This window comes from Ranitomeya imitator, chromosome 7 (genome assembly GCF_032444005.1).
Source record: "Ranitomeya imitator isolate aRanImi1 chromosome 7, aRanImi1.pri, whole genome shotgun sequence".
Taxonomy (NCBI): domain Eukaryota; kingdom Metazoa; phylum Chordata; class Amphibia; order Anura; family Dendrobatidae; genus Ranitomeya; species Ranitomeya imitator.
The window spans coordinates 213,277,778-213,301,265 of NC_091288.1; the positions used below are offsets into that span (position 1 = coordinate 213,277,778).

Genomic DNA, 23,488 nt, shown 5'->3' on the forward strand with positions numbered 1-23,488 from the left:
TAACTGCTATGATACTGCTACTATGTACAAGAATATAACTACGTGAGCTCTGGGTTTTGGCGTGAGCTGTACCTAGCAGTTACAGGAAAATATTGTAAAGCATTTATAGGAAGGACGTGTGAGTGAGGAGGGAACAGCAGCCTGTAGTACTGACTGTATACAACATCCTTTTGGTAGAAGGTACATGAGTGGGAGAGAGCACTGTGTGCAGGGAGAGCGGGTCATGTAGCAGGATTTTGTGTGTGTGGGCGATTCGTGATATGAAAATAAACTTCATTTAAGAGTCAATAGAAGATTTAGTTCAGAAAACAAGGACAGAAGGTCTGTAAGGAAGGAAATGGGAAGCAGCCTGCAGAATCTGGGGAGACAGTCAGCCCAGGAGGTGGAGAGCCACATATGGCAAAATATGGTTGAAAGAATATTAGTAGGAATCTGATGATAATGTCTGTGAAGCGATGAGGAATTTGTACTGAGTGTATGAGAGAGATAGGAGAGTGACAGTGTGGTGAAATATGTGTATATGGAGCCCCCCAGTAGGGCAGTGGGGTACTCGGTACCAGGTCCTTCGGTTCTCGAAGGTGGATGTCACGGTGGCTGACCCGGTCCGTGGCCCTCGGGACATCCGTTGTATAAGGGGGAAAGGCCTTTAAAGGGATAATGTTCGTGACGCCACCTGTGGTATTCGGTCAAGGTGACCGACGCTGCTTAGGGGTCCGCTGGGGTGATGTTATGGAAGCTAGATGGTATACCTTCCCACAGGTGAAGTATGTCCCCAGGGCTTGCCAGTGTATAGATGGTGGATGGTGTGAGGCGCAGTGAATAACGAGGACACAAGGTTGCAGTCTCTTTACCTTTTTACTGAAGGCTTCAGCATCCACAGTCCAGAGCACCAGATCACAGGGCAGGCAGAGTCCGGCCGGTCTGAAGGCAAATCCAGAGTCTCCTCCAGGTGGAAATCAGTAGCCTTCCTCTAGCGCCTGAGTGTTGGAGTCCCTTCCTGCTGAGCTTCTTGGTAAGGTCCTCATAACTGTTGTAGGTGTTATGTTTCTCTGTCCCCCTTACGGATAGGACAAACCCGTATGACTGGTGGCCTGAGGCTTTTTACAGGGACTCTAGCACGCCCCACAAGTTGCCACCGTGCCTCCTGGGTATATGGTTGGGCAATTAATATGGAACTAGCTGTCCTGCCGGTCTCTGGAGCCAGGCGTGGAGACAATGACTCCCTTGGTGTTCCGGCTACTGGATTCTGCGCCTCAGAAAGAGGCAGCCTGTTGCAGGGCAGAACTCCTTCTGGATTCCTCTCCGTGTGCTATGACTTCATTTCTCATTCTCTGCAACTCAATTCTCATTCAATGTCTCTTTCTTAGGATGCTGCTGCACGTGGGGCAGGCGCAGCTCCGTGTCTTTCTGTCTAGGCTTCTGACAGGATCCCACCCCTGTCAGGGACCCACTACCTGAGTGGAGCTCAGATAGCTGCTCACCGAGTCCAGCCCAGCCAGCTTCTGCCAGACTGGTGCTGCCTGGGTGAAACTCAGCTCGCTTCTCCCCAACTTCCTATCCAGACCACCAGTTTTACCTAATTGTCAAGAGTGCCCTAATAAATAGGAGCATAGCTCCCCCTGGTGGGCTGGAGTGTGAAGTGTGTTGTGTGATACCTGGTAAAGTGATGTCCTTTATTGCCTTCAGACGTAACATCACTCCCCCGGTGGAAGAATGACATTACTGCAACGACCAGGACCCTGGGGCGCTGCACATATATATCTATATGTGTGTAGTGACATATGTCTAGGATTATATGTGTGACTAGTGATAATGTAACATCTGTCCTGAAGGCAAGTCGCACCTAGGTGTCAAAAGGTACTTCCTTGGGACTAGTAGAAATTGTGTCTCCGTATCTCACCAGGAGGTCTAGCTAGGGCCAAGAAGAAAGGTTACATTTGGCACATCCTAGGTCTTGGAGGGGAGATGTTAATTGCGGCCTGAGGGTATCTATTCCTGAGAACCTTTTCACAAGTGTCTGAAGAGAAAAATAATATATTCATTAGTAGCGCGGCCGTGGCCAATCAGAAAGCCAGCAATTACGATATTAACCTGAGGGGCCGGTCTAGAAACCTGACCTCCAGACCAAAGTTATAAATTTAGGCAGCAGACAGAGAATTGTGTTCACATGGTGGGGGCAGCCTGAGAAGCTGGTGTGATCCAATCTACATTCGTCCTACCCTCAATGAGCAGAAGCAACTACCAGTTAGATAATTTCTGTAAGTTTCTCCTCTTTATTTTATACTGTTTTGCATAAGTTGTATGTCTTTTTATTATATTTTTATACATTTTTCTTATTGTAAGCATTGAACCTTTTGTTATTAAAGTATAAAACTTTAACAAGTTGAACCTTGAATGTTCTAAAAGAATCCATAGCCTAAGGTGTGTGAGCCTTATGAGTGATAGACATTATTAGTATTATTAGTTCCGGGACTCATCGCCCGTGTATTCGATGAGTGGTGGCAGCGTGTATGAACGGGTGTGTGGCCTGGGTCGGTGTGTGATTTATGCTCCCATTACAGCATAAGACAGAGGTTGAATGCTGGACTGAGAGTGGGGAGATAGATTAACCCTTGCAGGCACAACCCCAAGTCACGTGTGAGCACAGGCACGTGACGAATAAGTTACACCACGGAGAAGGGATCCGTAACAGACAGCATCTACGAAGTATGAGAGACAGGACACTTCCTCTATATACTACACCACACGGGACACATCCTCTATATACTGCACCACACGGGACACATCCTCTATATACTACACCGCACCAGACACATCCTCTATATACACCGCACCGGACACATCCTCTATATACAACACCGCACGGGACACATCCTCTATATACTACACCACAGAGGACACATCCTCTATATACTACACCACACGGGATACATCCTCTGTATACTACACCACATGGGACACATCCTCTGTATACTACACCACACGGGACACATCCTATATATACTGCACCACACGGGACACATCCTCTCTATACTGCACCACACGAGACACATCCTCTATAAATACACCACACGGGACACATCCTCTATATACACCACACTGGACACATTCTCTATATACTACACCACACGGGACACATCCTCTATATACTACACAACATGTCCTCTATATACTACACCACAAGGGACACATCCTCTATATACTACACCACACGGGACACACTCTCTATATACTGCACCACACCGGACACATCCTCTATATACTACACCACACGGGACACATCCTCTATATACTACACCACACTGGACACATTCTCTATATACTGCACCACACGGGACACATCCTCTATATACTACACCACTCGGGAGGTATGATGATAAAGCATAATTTTTTGCCTCGTCTTTTATTATTTCTTTTATTGTGTTCACTAAAGGGGTTAACTAGTGGGACAGTTTTATAGGTCGGGGCATTATGGACGCCGCGCTTCCAAATATTTGTAAATTTTTTTCATAAATATATTGTACCCATGAATAAATATTTGTATTATTATTTTTATTATTTTTTTTTTAGCTTTTTTACTTAGTCCCACTATGGGGCTTTCAATTTCTGCAGTCTGATCGTTGTTATAAAGCATTGCAATGCTCCTGCAATGATACATCCAAGGTTGTGAAGAGGTTAATTTATCAACAGATTTATTAATCTCCGGAGAATAAATCACGGTGGTAGAAAAGGAACCAAAACGAGGATGTAATGCAATTCATGATTACAGAAACATTTAGAAGTTTTAATGGATTCTTGATATTTATTAATAATAGCAAATTCAGCTAATGATAGATGTTCCACTCAGACAGGTTGATGATGAGACACATAACACCGAAGATATTGCTCGAGTGTTTGATTAGTACATTCTGTCTGACCGTTGGACTTTGGGTGGTAGGCAAAAGAAAAAGACAACTCAATATTTTTTTTTTTTACAGAATACCCTCCAAAATCTGGAAGTGAACTGGGTCCCCTGGTTGGAAACAACTTAAGGTTTCAGAGTTAGGCAACAAAGAGACAAAATGACAGTTTACTAAACCTGTCAACCACCACCCAGATAACAGTCTTCTCTTCTGAGGGTGGGAGGTCAGTAACAAAGTATATGGAGAAATGGGTCCAAGAACTCCTAGGAGCAGGTAGAGGCTGTAGAAAACCAGTAGGACAGGTTAGGGGCGTCTTGGCTTGAGCACATATTTCCGACAGTCTTTAACTATGGTTGGCCACCAAAAGTTCCTGGTTACCAGTCGATGGTATTGTTAATACCAGGGTGACCTGTAGGCATAGAATCATGAAACCCATGAAGAATACATAGGCGAAACTGGGGAGGAACAAATAGCTTTTGGGTAGGAGTCGTGTCAGGGGCTAACTCTTGGGATCTACGGCTCTTTTCTACAAGATCTAAGAAACATAAGACACAACTATACCATCAGCTGGAATAGGAACTGGAACAGAGTGGGGAGAATGGGTCAGTTTTCATGTCTTTAGTACCAGGTCTGAAAGTTACAAATTCACAAAACTATATCTGGCAGCTTCCAGCAGTAAGCTGGAAGATAAGTAGGGTGTGGTGCTCTCCATTTGGCGGGAGCATGGAGCTGATAACTCCAGCTGCACAGAACACAACCTATTCTGTCAGAATTGGACGGCACTGCAGGTCCCAACCACCCTAATTAAGATGTCTGGATAGAGCCTGCGTCGTCCAGAACCTTTGGTCCCAACATCTCTTCTATTACCAGCGCTGTCCATATAATGAATACGGCAGCGCTTGTTGACATTGCAGGAACAGGTCCTGGTGGCGATGTGACAACAGTATGTTTCATGGCATTGAGTGAATGTTAGATCAGCTGCTTTCTTTCTTTTTCAGCTTGACCCAGATAACACAGGTTTTGTATGTGCCGAAACCTTTGCCGCTCTGGTAAATAACAATGAGCTGCCCCTGGACCCCGCTAAGTTGGAGATGTTATTTGCTCTGTCACAGGGCAATGAAGAGGGGCAAATCTGCTACCCGCAGCTTGTGGACCTGGTGAGCAATGTAATATCCCTTTAACAAAAATCTTCTATAACTTTGAAGTATATTTTGTGTTAAAATCTCTAATCGTTTTCCAGATTTCTGCTTGCTGTCAGTTTTCCTTACCTTCGTATTACTGGTTGTTCTGAAATAAGAGAATTATTTACTGTCTTAAATTGTGAGAAGATTAGTAACCTGCTTGGTGGTGGTTTCCACGAGACACCAAGGGAATGGATTAGGCTACTTTCACACTAGCGTTTTTTGCAATGCGTCGTTTAGGGGAAAAAACGCATCCTGCAAAGTTTTTTGCAGGGTGCGTTTTTGCCCCATAGATTAACATTAGCGACGCATTGCAACGCATTGACACACGTTGCAACCGTCGTGCGACGGTTGCACCGTGTTGTGGCGGACCGCTGGGAGCAAAAAACGTTACATGTAACGTTTTTTGCTGCCAACGGACCGCGTTTTCCCGACTGCGCATGCGTGGCCGGAACTCCGCCCCCACCTCCCCGCACCTTACAATGGGGCAGCGGATGCGCAGGAAAAATGCATCCGCTGCCTCCGTTTCTCTGCTAGCGTCAGAACCTCGGCCCGACGCACTGCGACGGGCCAAGTCCGACGCTAGTGTGAAAGTAGCCTTAGGGGATGAATGCATAATAGATAGCATCTGAAAATTATCAATGACTTTCTGATATGGAAACGTTACTGTGACTCCACAGATAAGCAGCAAAAGGTCCAGTAGTTTCCGCAGAGCCATTAGCAGCGGCCAGAGAGCGCTCCCTCGCGATGTGCTGCTGGATCAAGCTGGGCTGGGCGTCTATAAAAGATTTGTACGTTATGTGGCATATGAGATCCTGCCCGGGGAGATGGAGAGGCGGTGGTACTTCTACCAGCATCGCCCATGTCCACCACCTGTATTCATGGCAGCCGTGACTTTGACACAGGCAAGTATTCACTAGGAACAGGTGTAGATGGTAAATGCGTCTGTTTCCTAACATAACCTTTTCTCTATCTCTCATCCATCAATGTATGTATCACTCTCATATCTATCTACACTCGTCCACATTGGAATTACAATACCAAGAAGTTCTTGAATTGTGGAAATCTCCGTACGGAGACATTACTGATCTGGAAAGAAATATTCAAAACATCTGGAATTCTTCAGTTTGGAGTAGGAGCCACGTGCAGAAATCCTGGCACTTTCAGCCTCGGCTGCTATCACTGAGGTCTTTTATCTTTGCCTGAGGAAGGTTCTGCTGCTGCATGCGTTTGGACAAATCATCAAGATCAGCTGCTGGCATCTCCTGTGTAATCAGCCACCAATAATGTCACAGATGTGCTCGATGGGAGACAAGTCTGGAGAGGCTGCAGCCATGGGAGCATGTTCAAGCCACCGCAGGCTGCTCACAGCCACGACTGGTTCCAGCAACTAATCAATGTAACGTTGAGTTCTTAGTGTACCTGGAAATAAGACTAGAGGGGTCCGGCTACTGTACATTGTCACCCCACCCCATAATCCCAGGAACTGGACCGATGTGACATTCCCTAGTGAAGGCCTCTTCATGGTGTTGTCCATGTGGTCTTCAGACCAATCTTTGGCTATCATTTCATCCAAGGCAAAAACGTAACTCGTCACTGAGAGACTTCCATTCCAGCCTCTGACATTCATTAGGAGTCAACACATGGGCAACTCCATGAAGAGGCTTTCCTTATGGATTGTCATACTGGTCCTACTCCCAGGATTATGGTGTATAGTGGCATACCATCCTGTAATCATTGATTACACAGGAGCTGCCAGCAGCGGATCCTGATGATTTGCACAAGTGAATTCAGCTGCAGAACCTTCCTCAGACGGCCATTAATAACTCACTGATAGCAACCGAGGCTGGAAGTGCAGTGTGTCACTCATACTCCAGCCGGAAAAAATTCAGATGTTTTGAAAATGTTGTTTCCAACCTGTTAATAACAGGTCTATCCATGCTGTGATTGCATCATTCCACGATGATCAAGGCTATCTCATATACAGTACTGTGCAAAAGTCTAAAGAAGGTGTGGAAAAACTGCAAAGTAAGAAGCTTTCATTTATACAAGTATTACTTTATTTTGTATCTATTAACAAGTTACAATTAAGTGAATGAATAAAAGAGAAATGTAAATTCTCTGTCTGTCGCCTCCATCATCAGTATCTGGTGAGCGCCCATCACCTTCATCATCAAAATCTAGTGACCTCCCGTCTCCTCCATCATCAGTATCTGGTGAGCGCCCGGCTCCTTCATCATCAGCACCTGGTGACCGCTTGTTGCCTTCCTCATCAGTTTCTGGTGAGCGCCTGTTGTCTCCATCATCAGTATCTGGTGAGCGCCTGTTGTCTCCATCATCAGTATCTGGTGAGCGCCTATTGTCTCCATCATCAGTATCTGGTGAGCGCTTGTTGCCTCCCTCATCAGTATCTGGTGACCGCCTGTTGTCTCCATCATCATCTGGTGAGCGCCTGTTGTCTCCATCATCAGTATCTGGTGAGCGCCTGTTGCCTCCCTCATCAGTATCTGGTGAGCGCCTGTTGTCTCCATCATCAGTATCTGGTGAGCGCCTGTTGTCTCCATCAGTTTCTGGTGAGCGCCTGTTGTCTCCATCATCATCTGGTGAGCGCCTGTTGTCTCCATCATCAGTATCTGGTGAGTGCCTGTTGCCTCCATCATCAGTATCTGGTGAGCGCCTGTTGTCTCCATCATCAGTATCTGGTGAGCGCTTGTTGCCTCCCTCATCAGTATCTGGTGAGCGCCTGTTGTCTCCATCAGTTTCTGGTGAGCGCCTGTTGTCTCCATCAGTATCTGGTGAGCGCCTGTTGTCTCCATCAGTTTCTGGTGAGCGCCTGTTGTCTCCATCATCAGTATCTGGTGAGCGCCTGTTGTCTCCATCATCAGTTTCTGGTGAGCGCCTGTTGTCTCCATCATCAGTTTCTGGTGAGCGCTTGTTGCCTCCCTCATCAGTATCTGGTGAGCGCCCATCTCCTCCTTCATCAGTATCTGGTGACTGCTTGTTGCTTCCCTCATCAGTATCTGGTGAGCGCCTGTTGTCTCCATCATCAGTATCTGGTGAGCGCCTGTTGTCTCCATCATCAGTATCTGGTGAGCGCCTGTTGTCTCCATCATCAGTATCTGGTGAGCACTTTTTGCCTCCCTCATCAGTATCTGGTGAGCGGCTGTTGTCTCCATCATCAGCACCTGGTGACCGCTTGTTGCCTCCCTCATCAGTATCTGGTGACCGCCCGTCACCTCCATCATCAGTATCTTGTGACCGCTCCTTGTCTCCATCATCAGTATCTGGTGAGCACCTGTTGTCTCCATCAGTATCTGGTGAGCGCCTGTTGTCTCTATCATCAGTATCTGGTGAGCACTTGTTGCCTCCCTCATCAGTATCTGGTGAGCGGCTGTTGTCTCCATCATCAGTATCTGGTGAGCGCCCGACACCTTCATCATCAGCACCTGGTGACCGCTTGTTGCCTCCCTCATCAGTATCTGGTGACCGCCCGTCACCTCCATCATCAGTATCTGGTGACCGCTCCTTGTCTCCATCATCAGTATCTGGTGAGCGCCCGTTGTCTCCATCATCAGTATCTGGTGAGCGCCTGTTGTCTCCATCATCAGTATCTGGTGAGCACTTGTTGCCTCCCTCATCAGTATCTGGTGACCGTCCGTCACCTCCATCATCAGTATCTGGTGACCGCCCATCACCTCCATCATCAGTATCTGGTGACCGCCCATCACCTCCATCATCAGTATCTGGTGACCGCTCCTTGTCTCCATCATCAGTATCTGGTGACCGCCCGTCACCTCCATCATCAGTATTTGGTGACCGCTCCTTGTCTCTATCATCAGTAGTTGGGGACTGCCTGTCGCCTTCATCATCAGTAGCTGGTGACCTCCTGTCGCCATCATCATCAGTAGCTGATGACCGCCCATCACCTACATCATCATTATCTGGTCAATGCCCATCGCCTCCATTATCAGAATCTAGTGACAGCCCGTCACCTCCATCACTTCTGCTCGTCTCTTGTACTCATGTTATGGAGGATCTCGGCAGGAGGTTCTATTAAACATCTTGGAGAGCTGACCCCAGATCTTCTGTGTATGAGGCTTGTGCGGATCCTTCTGTCAAGTGATCCCAGACAGACGGGATGATGTGAGATCAGGGCTCTGTGGGGCCGGATCGTCACCTCCAGGACTCCACGTTCTTCTTTACACTGATGATCGCTCTTAATGACATTTTGCCCTATTCATCATTTGTGATATATTGATGTCACTTTTGTTTTTTTTCCACTTAATATTCGCTGATGTTTTTTGAGGCAGTTTCTTCAAAATGACACACACTGTCCATGAATTTAGTGCAAAAAACCCCCCCAAAAAGCTCTTTATTTTTTATCTTTAGCAGGTTTTTACGTGTTTTTACCTCCAAAAGTCACAAATCCATTAAAAAGTAGCAAAACCGTGCCACAATTGAAAACTCCTTCAAAAACCTCACTCCAGGCAGAGACTGAAGATGTTCACCTTCCAAAAAAAGGCGACATTTGATGAAAGTCATATTTCCAGAATCTGTCCAAAACATCCAGATAATAAAAGTTGAGGAAAAAATAAAACAAAGACTTATAAAAACAAACAAACTGAAAAAGTGGCACATAATGTGTTGAAAATAATGGGGCCAAATACTAAAGCTGTTGAAAAGGAGAAAATTACGCCAAAAAAATTGGAGAAACAGCAATGATGAGTTGGGGCCATTAAGTTGGTTGTTGTCCGGCTGCAGAATCAGACGCCTCCGTGATGTATCACATGATGGAGAAGCATCGGCCTCATTTTCTCGGCCCTTTTTTTTTTGGCCACAATTCTCTCATGAAGATGACTTCTCCGAACAGTAGATGGGTGTAGCTGGGTTCCACCGGTTGCTGCTAGCTCCGAGCCATTGCTGGATATCTGCCGATTTAGACAAGTAACACGATGTGACTTTCATCTGCTGCCAATTTCATGGCGTTCTAATTGCGGAAAGATCCCGGAAGATACTTATCCATCATACAATACCATCCGGGAGGCATCTGATTGTCACCAAATTTATTCTGCAGCCTGACAACGACCCCTCATTTTGCGGGTGATGATCTGGTCTCACATCATCCAGTCTGTCTGGGGTCATAAGAAGATCTGGGGTCAGTTCTCCAAGATGTTTGGGACCTCCTCCTGACAGCAGGGCTTTGTTTAGTAGTTGAATGAGAGTGCAGGATCCTGCCCGGCTACCTTAGTGGTTAATAGTCCACTGGCCTTCTTCTGCTGTTCTTAGGCCTGTCTCATCCACTCTAGATCATCGTGTTCCTGTGTTACGGCATCAAATTGAACAAGTGGGTGTTACAGACGTACCACCCCGAGTACATGAAGAGCCCCCTGGTATACCACCCGGGACATCGAGCCAGAGCCTGGCGCTTCCTCACGTATATGTTCATGCACGTTGGGTAAGTGCCGCCCTCAGCTGACTCCATAAGGGTTCTTTGGGGTAGGCGGTGTTGGAAAAAGCGACAACTGGAGCTCTACTTATGATATATGTACAGAGAGGTTGTCAGAAGGCATAAAATGGGGCAGGTATATCCAAAATGGCACCCTTACAGACCGCCTTTCAGCTCCATAACCTAAAAAGTGATGCAGTCATCATTGTGGGAGTGTTGACCCAACGTGTCATTGGCAGCTACCCTGCTTGTTGACGGTTTCCACAAAGCACTAGGAGGAGGCTAAAGTAACCGATAATGCAGATAATATAGGTTAGCCGTTTTTTTTTTTTTAACACTTCTTTGGCGTCACGGTGCAGTATTTTCTCCGCCACAATCTCTGTTCCTCTCCTGCGGGTTTTACTGAAGGATGGAGATTTCGTGAGGCAAATCTGCTCGGAGATACAGGAGATATTTTTTTAATGTAATTTCCATGGTAACCAGGTACTTGAGATCGTACGTGGAGGACTCTATAGATGTTTTTGAAGGATCCTGGTGCATTAAACCTCAATCCTCGGCTAGAAAACAAAAAAACAAAAAAAACAAGTCGCTTCCTCTGTAAATCAGGCAGAAAGCAAAATGAAGACATAATAGTGGAAAATTTGCACAACAAATTTCTTAATATTTATTTCTTTGCAGTCACCTAAAAATAACAACAAAACATTTGACGTCCCTTAAAGGGGTGTGGTCACATTTAGGCTAAGCCCCGCCCAGTTTGTTACATGGAGGGAGCGTAAATACTTTTGCGGCACTGATGTAATATCACTGGATGAAGGGTAAAGAGGGGAACTTATTCGGACATTGCACAAGAGGATCTGTCAGAAGTTGCCTGCTTGTTGACGGTTTCCAGTACTGGATACGGACAGTAAGTCTTTTCTCAGCCAAAACCTTAATGGACAAACAGAGGAATGGTTTTGGGTGGTTGAGAGGTTAAATGAGACCGGCGTCAGATCCCGTGCCAGATTTGCAGTTTAGGAGTCCGGGAAAGCCAGGTGACAACCTCGCGGCAGCGGTAATGGAGGCCGTGTGCAGCCTATATGGCGGTGAAACGTTTCCCTGTGTAGTACGTTAATTCCCATTTCTCCGCGCTCCCTCGCTCTTCTGCTTTATTGAACCACCCAGGGCCTTGTTCTGTGCATTGATCCCAAGGCCGTAGTGGTGGTTGCCATGGTATCACAAGAGCGTAACTGTGACATCCTAATTATATGACTCGCAATGGTTCATCCTCATCTTAGGAGGGGCGAGAAATGTGTGAGCCGCCACCGCCAGGTCTTCATATAGCAGTAGTATTATTATTAGTGTAGGCCGGTGGAGGTTGTACGGACCTGAAGCCTCTACCACATCCATCAGCCCCAGCTCCTGAGCACGGTCTTCAGCCTGCCGGGACTTCTTGACCACTACATTGTGCACCACTAGGCGGCGCTCTGGAACTTCCTGGTGTTATTTTCACGTCATTTCCTGTATACGTTGGAGGGGATGGCGGAATACAGATCTGACTTTAAAGGGGACCTCTGCTATTTAGAACCGGCTCTGTAAATGTAAAAATTCAGCATCCGTGTAAACATATCTTCGGTATTTTTATGTGCCTTTAAAGTAAAGTCCTGATAAATGGAAGATCAGCGTTCACATCGGCAGTGTAAACACGCCGCCAAACGATCTTTTTATCATGCGACGTGTTTCTGACAAGCACCGAACGATCACGTTAATGATCCCTTTTGTGAACGGGGCCATAAACGATCGACTTGTACATAGTAAGTGTATGGGCCTGTACTTTCCACCCTGATTTTACTCTGTTTATACACTGAATTAGTCATCATGCTGCTGTTGACAGACCTTCTTGTTTTACTTTCTAGCTCGTGTGAACGTATATAGCTCATCGCAGCTATACAAGCTACCGAAATTGGGAATGTGTGTGTTAAAGGGACATTGCCATCATAGTAAAATCGGTTGTCAGGTGACCCGGGGCTACTACCCTGTCCCTAATACTAGGGGGCGCCCTATTCCTCGGGATACTTCTGAAGGTGAAGATGCCGGGGCCTCCACCCTTGCTTTATCTCCTGAATCAGCCCTCCATCTGTTCCCTTCCCCCACCCAGGGAAGAGGGGAGCAACCGTGCACCGCAGTACACCAACCAAACAAAAAAGGCACTTGAAAATACCAGGCATATAAATATTCACTCACATATAATAGAAGAATGCACGGGGAGTGGAGGATGGGGAAAAAAAAACAAAGAAAGAGGGAATGGAATTATCACACTTCGAAACCACGCAACACATCACAGATAATTCCACCAAACACCTCTCCTCCAAGCCATGCAGCATAAGCTAGCTCTGACAATGTATTTCAGTCAGGACCTAGGTTATATAGGTGATAGGAGTGGCTAACCGAGCTCAGCTGAGAGCCCAGAGTCGCCAACATGACAGATTAACCCCTGTACTGCCAAATAAAATTAACACCATTAAAAAAAAAAGGTGAAGTGCTTATTTTCAGCGCAGGAGTAGGAGCAATCAAACGCTGCGGTCTTCTGGCTCCTCACCGAGACAGGCGGTCTGATGTCCGAATTTCTAACTGATCCAAAAGATGAAAGGACTGCAGTGGTGAGCGAGCGCTGCAGCTTCTTTAATGTTTTTCCTTCTCCACAACCCTCTGTGCAGAGATTTCCGCTAAATTACATCCCCGCACAGCTGGAAATTCAAGAGGCAAAAGTTAGTAGTCCGTGGCAGCCAGACCCCAGTCCGGCAAACTGTTTCCACCTGTCGACATCTCCGATATTTCCTCTGATTAGCAGCCCTGATGCTGCTTCATGTGTGTGTCACACTGGGCCGACTAATTAGAAGAGGAATGGAGATAAAAGCCGGTTCGCAGCGCTCTGGTCCAGTGGCCACGGACTACGAACTTAGGCCCTGGACCAGGGTCCTGCAAATATTTTGTGCTTCTAGATAGTGAAAATTTGGAAGGGGGGGGGGGAAATCAAGGCCAAATTAATTGAAACCTTCATTTTCAGAATGCAGGGTGTCACAGAGGTCGGACCTCAAGGCTGAAAATGTTTCCATCGTTAGATATTTTAGTCCAAATATCAAAAAAACAAAACAATCGATAGCAGCTTGCGGACAGTTTCCATGAACAGTTTTATTAACTAGCACACGACACTGAAGTGGATTTCACATTGCTGTAATTACTAACCGTGGGTTATGGGATATTTCTCCGCCGCCATCGAAGGTGGAAGCGATTTTTTAACATCTTGTGCTTAATGCAAATAGAGGCGGATTATTTCAGAAATACGACCACTTGCCAAAGCGAATAGATGTTTCTGAAGGAACTGCGGCGACGATGGCTCCGGGCGCTCAGCCAGGAAATACGACTTTACTCTCACACTTAGAGATGACGCCAGGAGTCATTTTTAATGGCGCACGCAATAACAAAACTCCTGAACCTGAAAAGGCTTCACTCAGCAAAGCCCCCGCCGCCGTTCACAGGGGATCAGACAAGAGCACGTAGAGGCTTAATAGAGGCTTCCGTGACCGGGGGTGAAATCACTGAGTCGCAGCTTCATATTCGTGCTCGGTGTTTACTTGGTTAAGTTTTTTGTTAAAGAAATGGCGCATTAATCGGACGATGGATCAGCGAGTCGCAGAGAAATCTAGAATATTTTCTACAGAGGTAAAGGAAAGAAATGCAGAGGAGGAGAATGTGGAGAAGGTAGAACATGATGGCTGCAGACAATTCCGATAAATAAGATCGATAGTTAGAAAGTGACAACCACTCTCACCACAGGTATCAGATCAGAGTAGTCAGACTTTCTGGCCATTGCATGAGAATGAATGTGGCTGAAAACAAAAGCACTAACGAATTTACTAATTACTGACATCACCTCGATCTGCTCTACAATTGACCCTTTATGTGACATTTCCAGCTTGGAGCAGCTCGGCTTTAACACCCTCCTCCAGCTAATGATTGGCGTGCCGCTAGAGATGGTTCACGGGGTGCTGAGGATCAGCTTCCTGTACCTGGCCGGGGTGCTGGCGGGTGAGTCCATCATCTTACCAGCTACAGAAACAATATTTTTAATCAGAGACAAAAATTAGTGTTCATTGTAACCTCAAGTCAAGGGAAGTGAAAACTGTTCTATGCACATTTCTGTCTCACAGGCACAGTTGTCACCTTTCAAGACATTCAACTATTGCTCGACAAAACCGTGAAAAATATCTCTACTGTACTAACTAATACTGTCCCCCATGTACAATAATATAACTACTATAATACTGCCCCTATGTACAAGAATATAACTACTATAATACTGCTCCTATGTACAAGAATATAACTACTATAATACTGCCCCTATGTACAAGAATATAACTACTATAATACTGCCCCTATGTACAAGAATATAACTACTATAATACTGCCCCTATGTACAAGAATATAACTACTATAATACTGCCCCTATGTACAAGAATATAACTACTATAATACTGCCCCTATGTACAAGAATATAACTACTATAATACTGCTCCTATGTACAAGAATATAACTACTATAATACTGCTCCTATGTACAAGAATATAACTACTATAATACTGCCCCTATGTACAAGAATATAACTACTAACTAATACTGTCCCCCATGTACAATAATATAACTACTATAATACTGCCCCTATGTACAAGAATATAACTACTATAATACTGCTCCTATGTACAAGAATATAACTACTATAATACTCCTCCTATGTACAAGAATATAACTACTATAATACTGCCCCCTATGTACAAGAATATAACTACTATAATGCTGCCCCTATGTACAAGAATATAACTACTATAATACTGCTCCTATGTACAAGAATATAACTACTATAATACTGCCCCCTATGTACAAGAATATAACTACTATAATACTGCCCCTATGTACAAGAATATAACTACTATAATACTGCCCCCTATGTACAAGAATATAACTACTATAATGCTGCCCCTATGTACAAGAATATAACTACTATAATACTGCTCATATGTACAAGAATATAACTACAATACTGCCCCCTATGTACAAGAATATAACTACTATAATACTGCCCCCTATGTACAAGAATATAACTACTATAATACTGCCCCCTATGTACAAGAATATAACTACTATAATGCTGCCCCTATGTACAAGAATATAACTACTATAATACTGCTCATATGTACAAGAATATAACTACAATACTGCCCCCTATGTACAAGAATATAACTACTATAATACTGCCCCCTATGTACAAGAATATAACTACTATAATACTGCTCCTATGTACAAGAATATAACTACTATAATACTGCCCCCTATGTACAAGAATATAACTACTATAATACTGCCCCCTATGTACAAGAATATAACTACTATAATACTGCTCCTATGTACAAGAATATAACTACTATAATACTGCCCCCTATGTACAAGAATATAACTACTATAATACTGCTCCTATGTACAAGAATATAACTACTATAATACTGCTCCTATGTACAAGAATATAACTACTATAATACTGCTCCTATGTACAAGAATATAACTACTATAATACTGCCCCTATGTACAAGAATATAACTACTATAATACTGCCCCTATGTACAAGAATATAACTACTATAATACTGCCCCTATGTACAAGAATATAACTACTATAATACTGCCCCTATGTACAAGAATATAACTACTATAATACTGCCCCTATGTACAAGAATATAGCTACTATAATACTGCTCCTATGTACAAGAATATAACTACTATAGTACTGCTCCTATGTACAAGAATATAACTACTATAATACCGCCCCCTCTGTACAAGAATGTAACTATTATAATACTGCCCCTATGTACAAGAATATAACTACTGTAATACTGCCCCCTATGTACAAGAATATAACTACTATAATACTGCTCCCTATGTACAAGAATATAACTACTATAATACTGCTCCTATGTACAAGAATATAACTACTATAATACTGCTCCCTATGTACAAGAATATAACTACTATAATACTGCTCCTATGTACAAGAATATAACTGCTATAATACTGCCCCTATGTACAAGAATATAACTACTATAATACTGCTCCTATGTACAAGAATATAACTACTATAATACTGCCCCTATATACAAGAATATAACTACTATAATACTGCCCCCTATTTACAAGAATATAACTACTATAATACTGTCATGTAGGTACAAGAATATAACTACTACTAGATGGTGGCCCGATTCTAACGCATCGGGTATTCTAGAATATGCATGTCCACATAGTATATTGCCCAGCCACGTAGTATATTGCCCAGCCACGTAGTATATTGCCCAGCCACGTAGTATATTGCCCAGCCACGTAGTATATTGCCCAGCCACGTAGTATATTGCCCAGTCACGTAGTATATTGCCCAGCCACGTAGTATATTGCCCAGCCACGTAGTATATTGCCCAGTCACGTAGTATATTGCCCAGCCACGTAGTATATTGCCCAGCCACGTAGTATATTGCCCAGTCACGTAGTATATTGCCCAGTCACGTAGTATATTGCCCAGCCACGTAGTATATTGCCCAGCCACGTAGTATATTGCCCAGTCACATAGTATATTGCCCAGTGACGTAGTATATTGCCCAGCCACGTAGTATATTGCCCAGACATGTAGTATATTGCCCAGTTACGTAGTATATTGCCCAAACACGTAGTATATTGCCCAGCCACGTAGTATATTGCCCAGTTATGTAGTATATTGCCCAGTTATGCAGTATATTGCCCAGTCACGTAGTATATTGCCCAGCCACGTAGTATATTGCCCAGTTATGTAGTATATTGCCCAGTCACGCAGTATATTGCCCAGTCACGTAGTATATTGCCCAGCCACGTAGTATATTGCCCAGTTATGTAGTATATTGCCCAGTCACGTAGTATATTGCCCAGTCACGTAGTATATTGCCCAGTCACGCAGTATATTGCCCAGTTACGCAGTATATTGCCCAGTTATGTAGTATATTGCCCAGTGACGTAGTTTACAGCACAGAGCCACGTAGTATATTGCCCAGTCACGTAGTATATTGCCCAGTCACGTAGTATATTGCCCAGCCACGTAGTATATTGCCCAGCCACGTAGTATATTGCCCAGTCACGTAGTATATTGCCCAGTCACGCAGTATATTGCCCAGTTATGTAGTATATTGCCCAGTGACGTAGTTTACAGCACAGAGCCACGTAGTATATTGCCCAGCCAGGTTTGTCACAGGTAAAAAAATAAACATATACTCACCTTTCCGAGGGAGCTCTTGTAGTCCACGGCAGCTTCCGGTCCCAGGGTTGGTATTAGCGCAGGACCTGTGATGACGTAGCGGTCACATGACCGTGACGTCATGGCAGGTCCTTCTGCCACCGGAACCTGCAACGGAAGATGGCGGCCGGCACGAGTATAGCAGTTTTTTTTATTATTATTTTTAACATTACATTTTTTACTATTGATGCCGCATAGGCAGCGTCAATAGTAAAAAGTTGGGGACACACAGGGTTAATAACGGCGGTAACGGAGTGCGTTACCCGCGGCATAACGCGGTCCGTTACCGCTGGCATTAACCCTGTGTTAGCGGTGACTGGAGGGGAGTATGCGGGCGACAGGCACTGACTTCGGGGAGTAAGGAGCGGCCATTTTGTTCCGGACTGTGCCCGTTGCTGATAGGTCGCGGCAGCCATGACAGGCAGCTGGCGAGGCCAATCAGCGAATGAATAACCAAGACAGAAGGACGGACAGACAGACAGAAGTGACCCTTAGATAATTATATATAAGATAATTGTGCCCCTATATACAAGAATATAACTACTATAATACTTCCCCTATGTACAGGAATATAACTACTATAATACTGCCCCTATGTACAAGAATATAACTACTATAATACTGCCCCTATGTACAAGAATATAACTACTATAATACTGCCCCTATGTACAGGAATATAACTACTATAATACTGCCTCCTATGTACAAGAATATAACTACTATAATACTGCCCCTATATACAAGAATATAACTACTATAATACTGCTCCTATGTACAAGAATATAACTACTATAATACTGCTCCTATGTACAAGAATATAACTACTATAATACAGCTCCTATGTGCAAGAATATAACTACTATAATACTGCTCCTATGTACAAGAATATAACTACTATAATACTGCCCCTATGTACAAGAATATAACTACTATAATACTGCCCCTATGTACAAGAATATATCTACTATAATACTGCCCCTATGTACAAGAATATAACTACTATAATACTGCCCCTATGTACAAGAATATAACTACTATAATACTGCCCCCTATGTACAAGAATATAACTACTATAATACTGCTCCTATGTACAAGAATATAACTACTATAATACTGCCCCTATGTACAAGAATATAACTACTATAATACTGCCCCTATGTACAAGAATATATCTACTATAATACTGCCCCTATGTACAAGAATATAACTACTATAATACTGCCCCTATGTACAAGAATATAACTACTATAATACTGCCCCCTATGTACAAGAATATAACTACTATAATACTGCCCCTATGTACAAGAATATAACTACTATAATACTGCCTCCTATGTACAAGAATATATCTACTATAATACTGCCCCTATGTACAAGAATATATCTACTATAATACTGCCCCTATGTACAAGAATATAACTACTATAATACTGCCCCTATGTACAAGAATATAACTACTATAATACTGCCCCCTATGTACAAGAATATAACTACTATAATACTGCCCCTATGTACAAGAATATAACTACTATAATACTGCCCCTATGTACAAGAATATATCTACTATAATACTGCCCCTATGTACAAGAATATAACTACTATAATACTGCTCCTATGTACAAGAATATAACTACTATAATACTGCCCCTATGTACAAGAATATAACTACTATAATACTGCCCCTATGTACAAGAATATATCTACTATAATACTGCCCCTATGTACAAGAATATAACTACTATAATACTGCCCCTATGTACAAGAATATAACTACTATAATACTGCCCCCTATGTACAAGAATATAACTACTATAATACTGCCCCTATGTACAAGAATATAACTACTATAATACTGCCTCCTATGTACAAGAATATAACTACTATAATACTGCTCCTATGTACAAGAATGTAACTACTATAATACTGCCCCCTATGTACAAGAATGTAACTACTATAATACTGCTCCTATGTACAGGAATATAACTACTATAATACTGCTCCTATGTACAAGAATATAACTACTATAATACTGCCTCCTATGTACAAGAATATAACTACTATAATACTGCCCCTATGTACAAGAATATAACTACTATAATACTGCCCCTATGTACAAGAATATAACTACTATAATACTGCCCCTATGTACAAGAATATAACTACTATAATACTGCTCCTATGTACAAGAATATAACTACTATAATACTGCTCCTATGTACAAGAATATAACTACTATAATACTGCTCCTATGTACAAGAATATAACTACTATAATACTGCTCCTATGTACAAGAATATAACTACTATAATACTGCCCCCTATGTACAAGAATATAACTACTATAATACCGCCCCCTATGTACAAGACTATAACCACTATAATACTGCCCCCTATGTACAAGAATATAACTACTATAATACTGCTCCTATGTACAAGAATATAACTACTATAATACTGCTCCTATGTACAGGAATATAACTACTATAATACTGTCCCTATGTACAAGAATATAGCTACTATAATACTGCCCCTATTTACAAGAATATAACTACTATAATACTGCTCCTATATACAAGAATATAACTACTATAATACTGTCCCTATGTACAAGAATATAGCTACTATAATACTGCCCCTATTTACAAGATTACTACTACTATAATACTGCCCCCTATGTACAAGAATATAACTACTATAATACTGCCCCTATGTACAAGAATATAACTACTATAATACTGCCCCTATTTACAAGATTACTACTACTATAATACTGCCCCCTATGTACAAGAATATTACTACTATAATACTGCCCCTATGTACAAGAATATAACTACTATAATACTGCCCCTATGTACAAGAATATAACTACTATAATACTGCCCCTATTTACAAGAATATTACTACTATAATACTGCCCCTATGTACAAGAATATAACTACTATAATACTGCCCCTATGTACAAGAATATAACTACTATAATACTGCCCCTATTTACAAGAATATTACTACTATAATACTGCCCCTATGTACAAGAATATAACTACTATAATACTGCCCCTATGTACAAGAATATAACTACTATAATACTGCCCCTATGTACAAGAATATAACTACTATAATACTGCCCCTATGTACAAGAATATAACTACTATAATACTGCCCCTATGTACAAGAATATAACTACTATAATACTGCCTCCTATGTATAAGAATATAACTACTATAATACTGCCCCTATGTACAAGAATATAACTACTATAATACTGCCCCTATGTACAAGAATATAACTACTATAATACTGCCCCTATGTACAAGAATATAACTACTATAATACTGCCCCTATGTACAAGAATATAACTACTATAATACTGCCTCCTATGTATAAGAATATAACTACTATAATACTGCCCCTATGTACAAGAATATAACTACTATAATACTGCCCCTATGTACAAGAATATAACTACTATAATACTGCCCCCTATGGGGGAAGACTATAGGAATTGTACGATAACATGTCTGTCTTTTCCCAGGATCCCTTGCAGTGTCAGTCACAGACATGAGAGCCCCATTGGTGGGGGGCTCGGGCGGTGTATATGCGCTGTGTTCTGCCCATCTCGCTAACGTTGTTATGGTGAGTTATTACCTCATACTGTACATTATATATATCTCGTATATTTTAGCTTATGTCCGCCGGCCTCCTCGCCTGTGAGGCGCCTGATGCAGAGAAATCACTGCAGTGACATCAGTATTAAAGGACATTTATGAAGGTTATATGAGAAGAATGAATGTGGGCTGAGTCTTCGTCTCTGCGCCCTTCTGCTACCGCCTGTGACACCAGTGACCTGAGGGGAGGCGACAGCTCGGCACTAGTGACACGGGCGGTGAGGAGCGGAGCTGACGGCGCACAGAGGATTTTCCTCCGCTGGAGGATTATTCTGTGACACGGGGCCGGAGCGGCGGCATACGGGATGGGGGTCCTGTCATTACAGGGAGGCTCGGCTGCAGTCACGGCGCCCTCAGTAACAGGGAGGCATGAGAACAGGACAAGGCCTAGTCATGGTTACCATAGCAACCACATCCTGACCTAAATTCACTTACAAGTCAAAGCCCGGCCTGAAATATTAACGGTCACAATTCCGAAATGTAGAAACCACCATGCCTGTGCGTCAGGACTCCGATGGCCTCACATGTCGCTGTGCAGCCCTAGTGTTTAGGGGGTATTTCCATCTCCAAGATCTGATCCCAATATGTAGTGGGTAGAATAATATTAGCAAATACCTTCAAATACAAATGTAGTATAGTTCTTCTGATTAGCTATCTTGCTTACTCCATGTGCAGAGCATTGCATTAGCTTAGGCATCCATGGTTACTACCACTCATACACTGACAGTTAGTTGCTAGTGGCCATAACCATGGATACCTAAGCTACTGCAGTGCCCCGCACATGGGGTAAATGGCATAGCTAATCAGAAGAACTATACATTTCTAATTGGAGGTATTTTTTGCTAAATTTTATACCTACTATATATTGGGATAGGATCTTGGGGATGGGACAACCAACATGTCCCTGTACACCGGCTGGCTCCCGATAACCTCTCACTTCTCTTCCTGGCAGAACTGGGCCGGGATGCGCTGTCCGTACAAGGTTCTCCGAATGGTTCTTGCGTTGGTCTGCAGTAAGTATTCACCCCGCTAGAAAAGATTTTACTCCTTTAATCTTCCGTCTTATGAGTGAATATCGTGACCAAATAATATCGTGGCCAAATAATGGCGTTTAAAGGGATTCTCCGTGGGGTGCCGATGAGTTCTCATGGCACCAGGGGACCATTGCGGCCATTATTTTCCTCCTGTGAAGCCCTTGGCAGGAGAACGTCACTTCTAATATATATTGCAATACTGTAGTATAGAAGTATATATAAAAAAAATTGATCAAAATGATCACGTTAAAAAAATAAAAAAAATAAATAAAAAATAAAATCCAAACAAAAGAAATAAAGCAAATCTGGCATCACTGCGCCCATAAAAGTCCAATCTACCATAAGACACAATAAAAAAAAAATAAATTGTGATTTTTCCATTCATACACCTTGCCCAATTTTTTTTTTTTTTTTTTTTTAAATACAATAAAAAGTGATCCAAACATAGTATATACCCCAAAATGTTATCAATAAGAACATCAGGTTATTGTGCAAAAAAAAAAAAAAAAAAAAAAACAAACCCTCACGAAGCTGCATCAAGGAAAAATAAATAACAGATATTAGAAAAAAATCAAAAATAGAAAGTAGATATCATTTTTTTTTTTTTACCACTTAGGCTGTGTACGCACATTGCGTTTTTTTCCGATAAAAACGCTATAAAACCGCAAAAAAAAAACGCATACAATAAGCATCCCATCATTTAGAATGAATTCCGCATGTTTTGTGCACATGATGCGTTTTTTTTTCCGCGAAAAAAAACGCATCGCGGTAAAAACCGCAGCATGTTCATTAATTTTGCGGTTTTCCCACTACAAAATGCATTGGGAAATGTCCGGAAAAAAACGCGGCAAAACCGCATGCAGATTTCTTGCAGAAAATGTCCGTTTTTTCTCAGGAATTTTCTGCGGGAAATCCTGAAC

General features: G+C 42.8%; 1 protein-coding gene across 1 annotated transcript in view; it reads left to right on the forward strand.

Moving 5' to 3' along the window:
• RHBDL1 (rhomboid like 1) overlaps positions 1 to 23,488 on the forward strand; it is a 114,868-nt gene that overhangs the window by 88,046 nt on the left and 3,334 nt on the right. The window contains exons 2-7 of the mRNA XM_069734773.1: positions 4,901 to 5,059; positions 5,764 to 5,988; positions 10,390 to 10,538; positions 14,482 to 14,594; positions 21,402 to 21,502; positions 22,487 to 22,547. Of these exons, the coding sequence (XP_069590874.1) occupies positions 4,901 to 5,059; positions 5,764 to 5,988; positions 10,390 to 10,538; positions 14,482 to 14,594; positions 21,402 to 21,502; positions 22,487 to 22,547 (808 nt within the window). The remainder of the gene's footprint in view (positions 1 to 4,900; positions 5,060 to 5,763; positions 5,989 to 10,389; positions 10,539 to 14,481; positions 14,595 to 21,401; positions 21,503 to 22,486; positions 22,548 to 23,488) is intronic.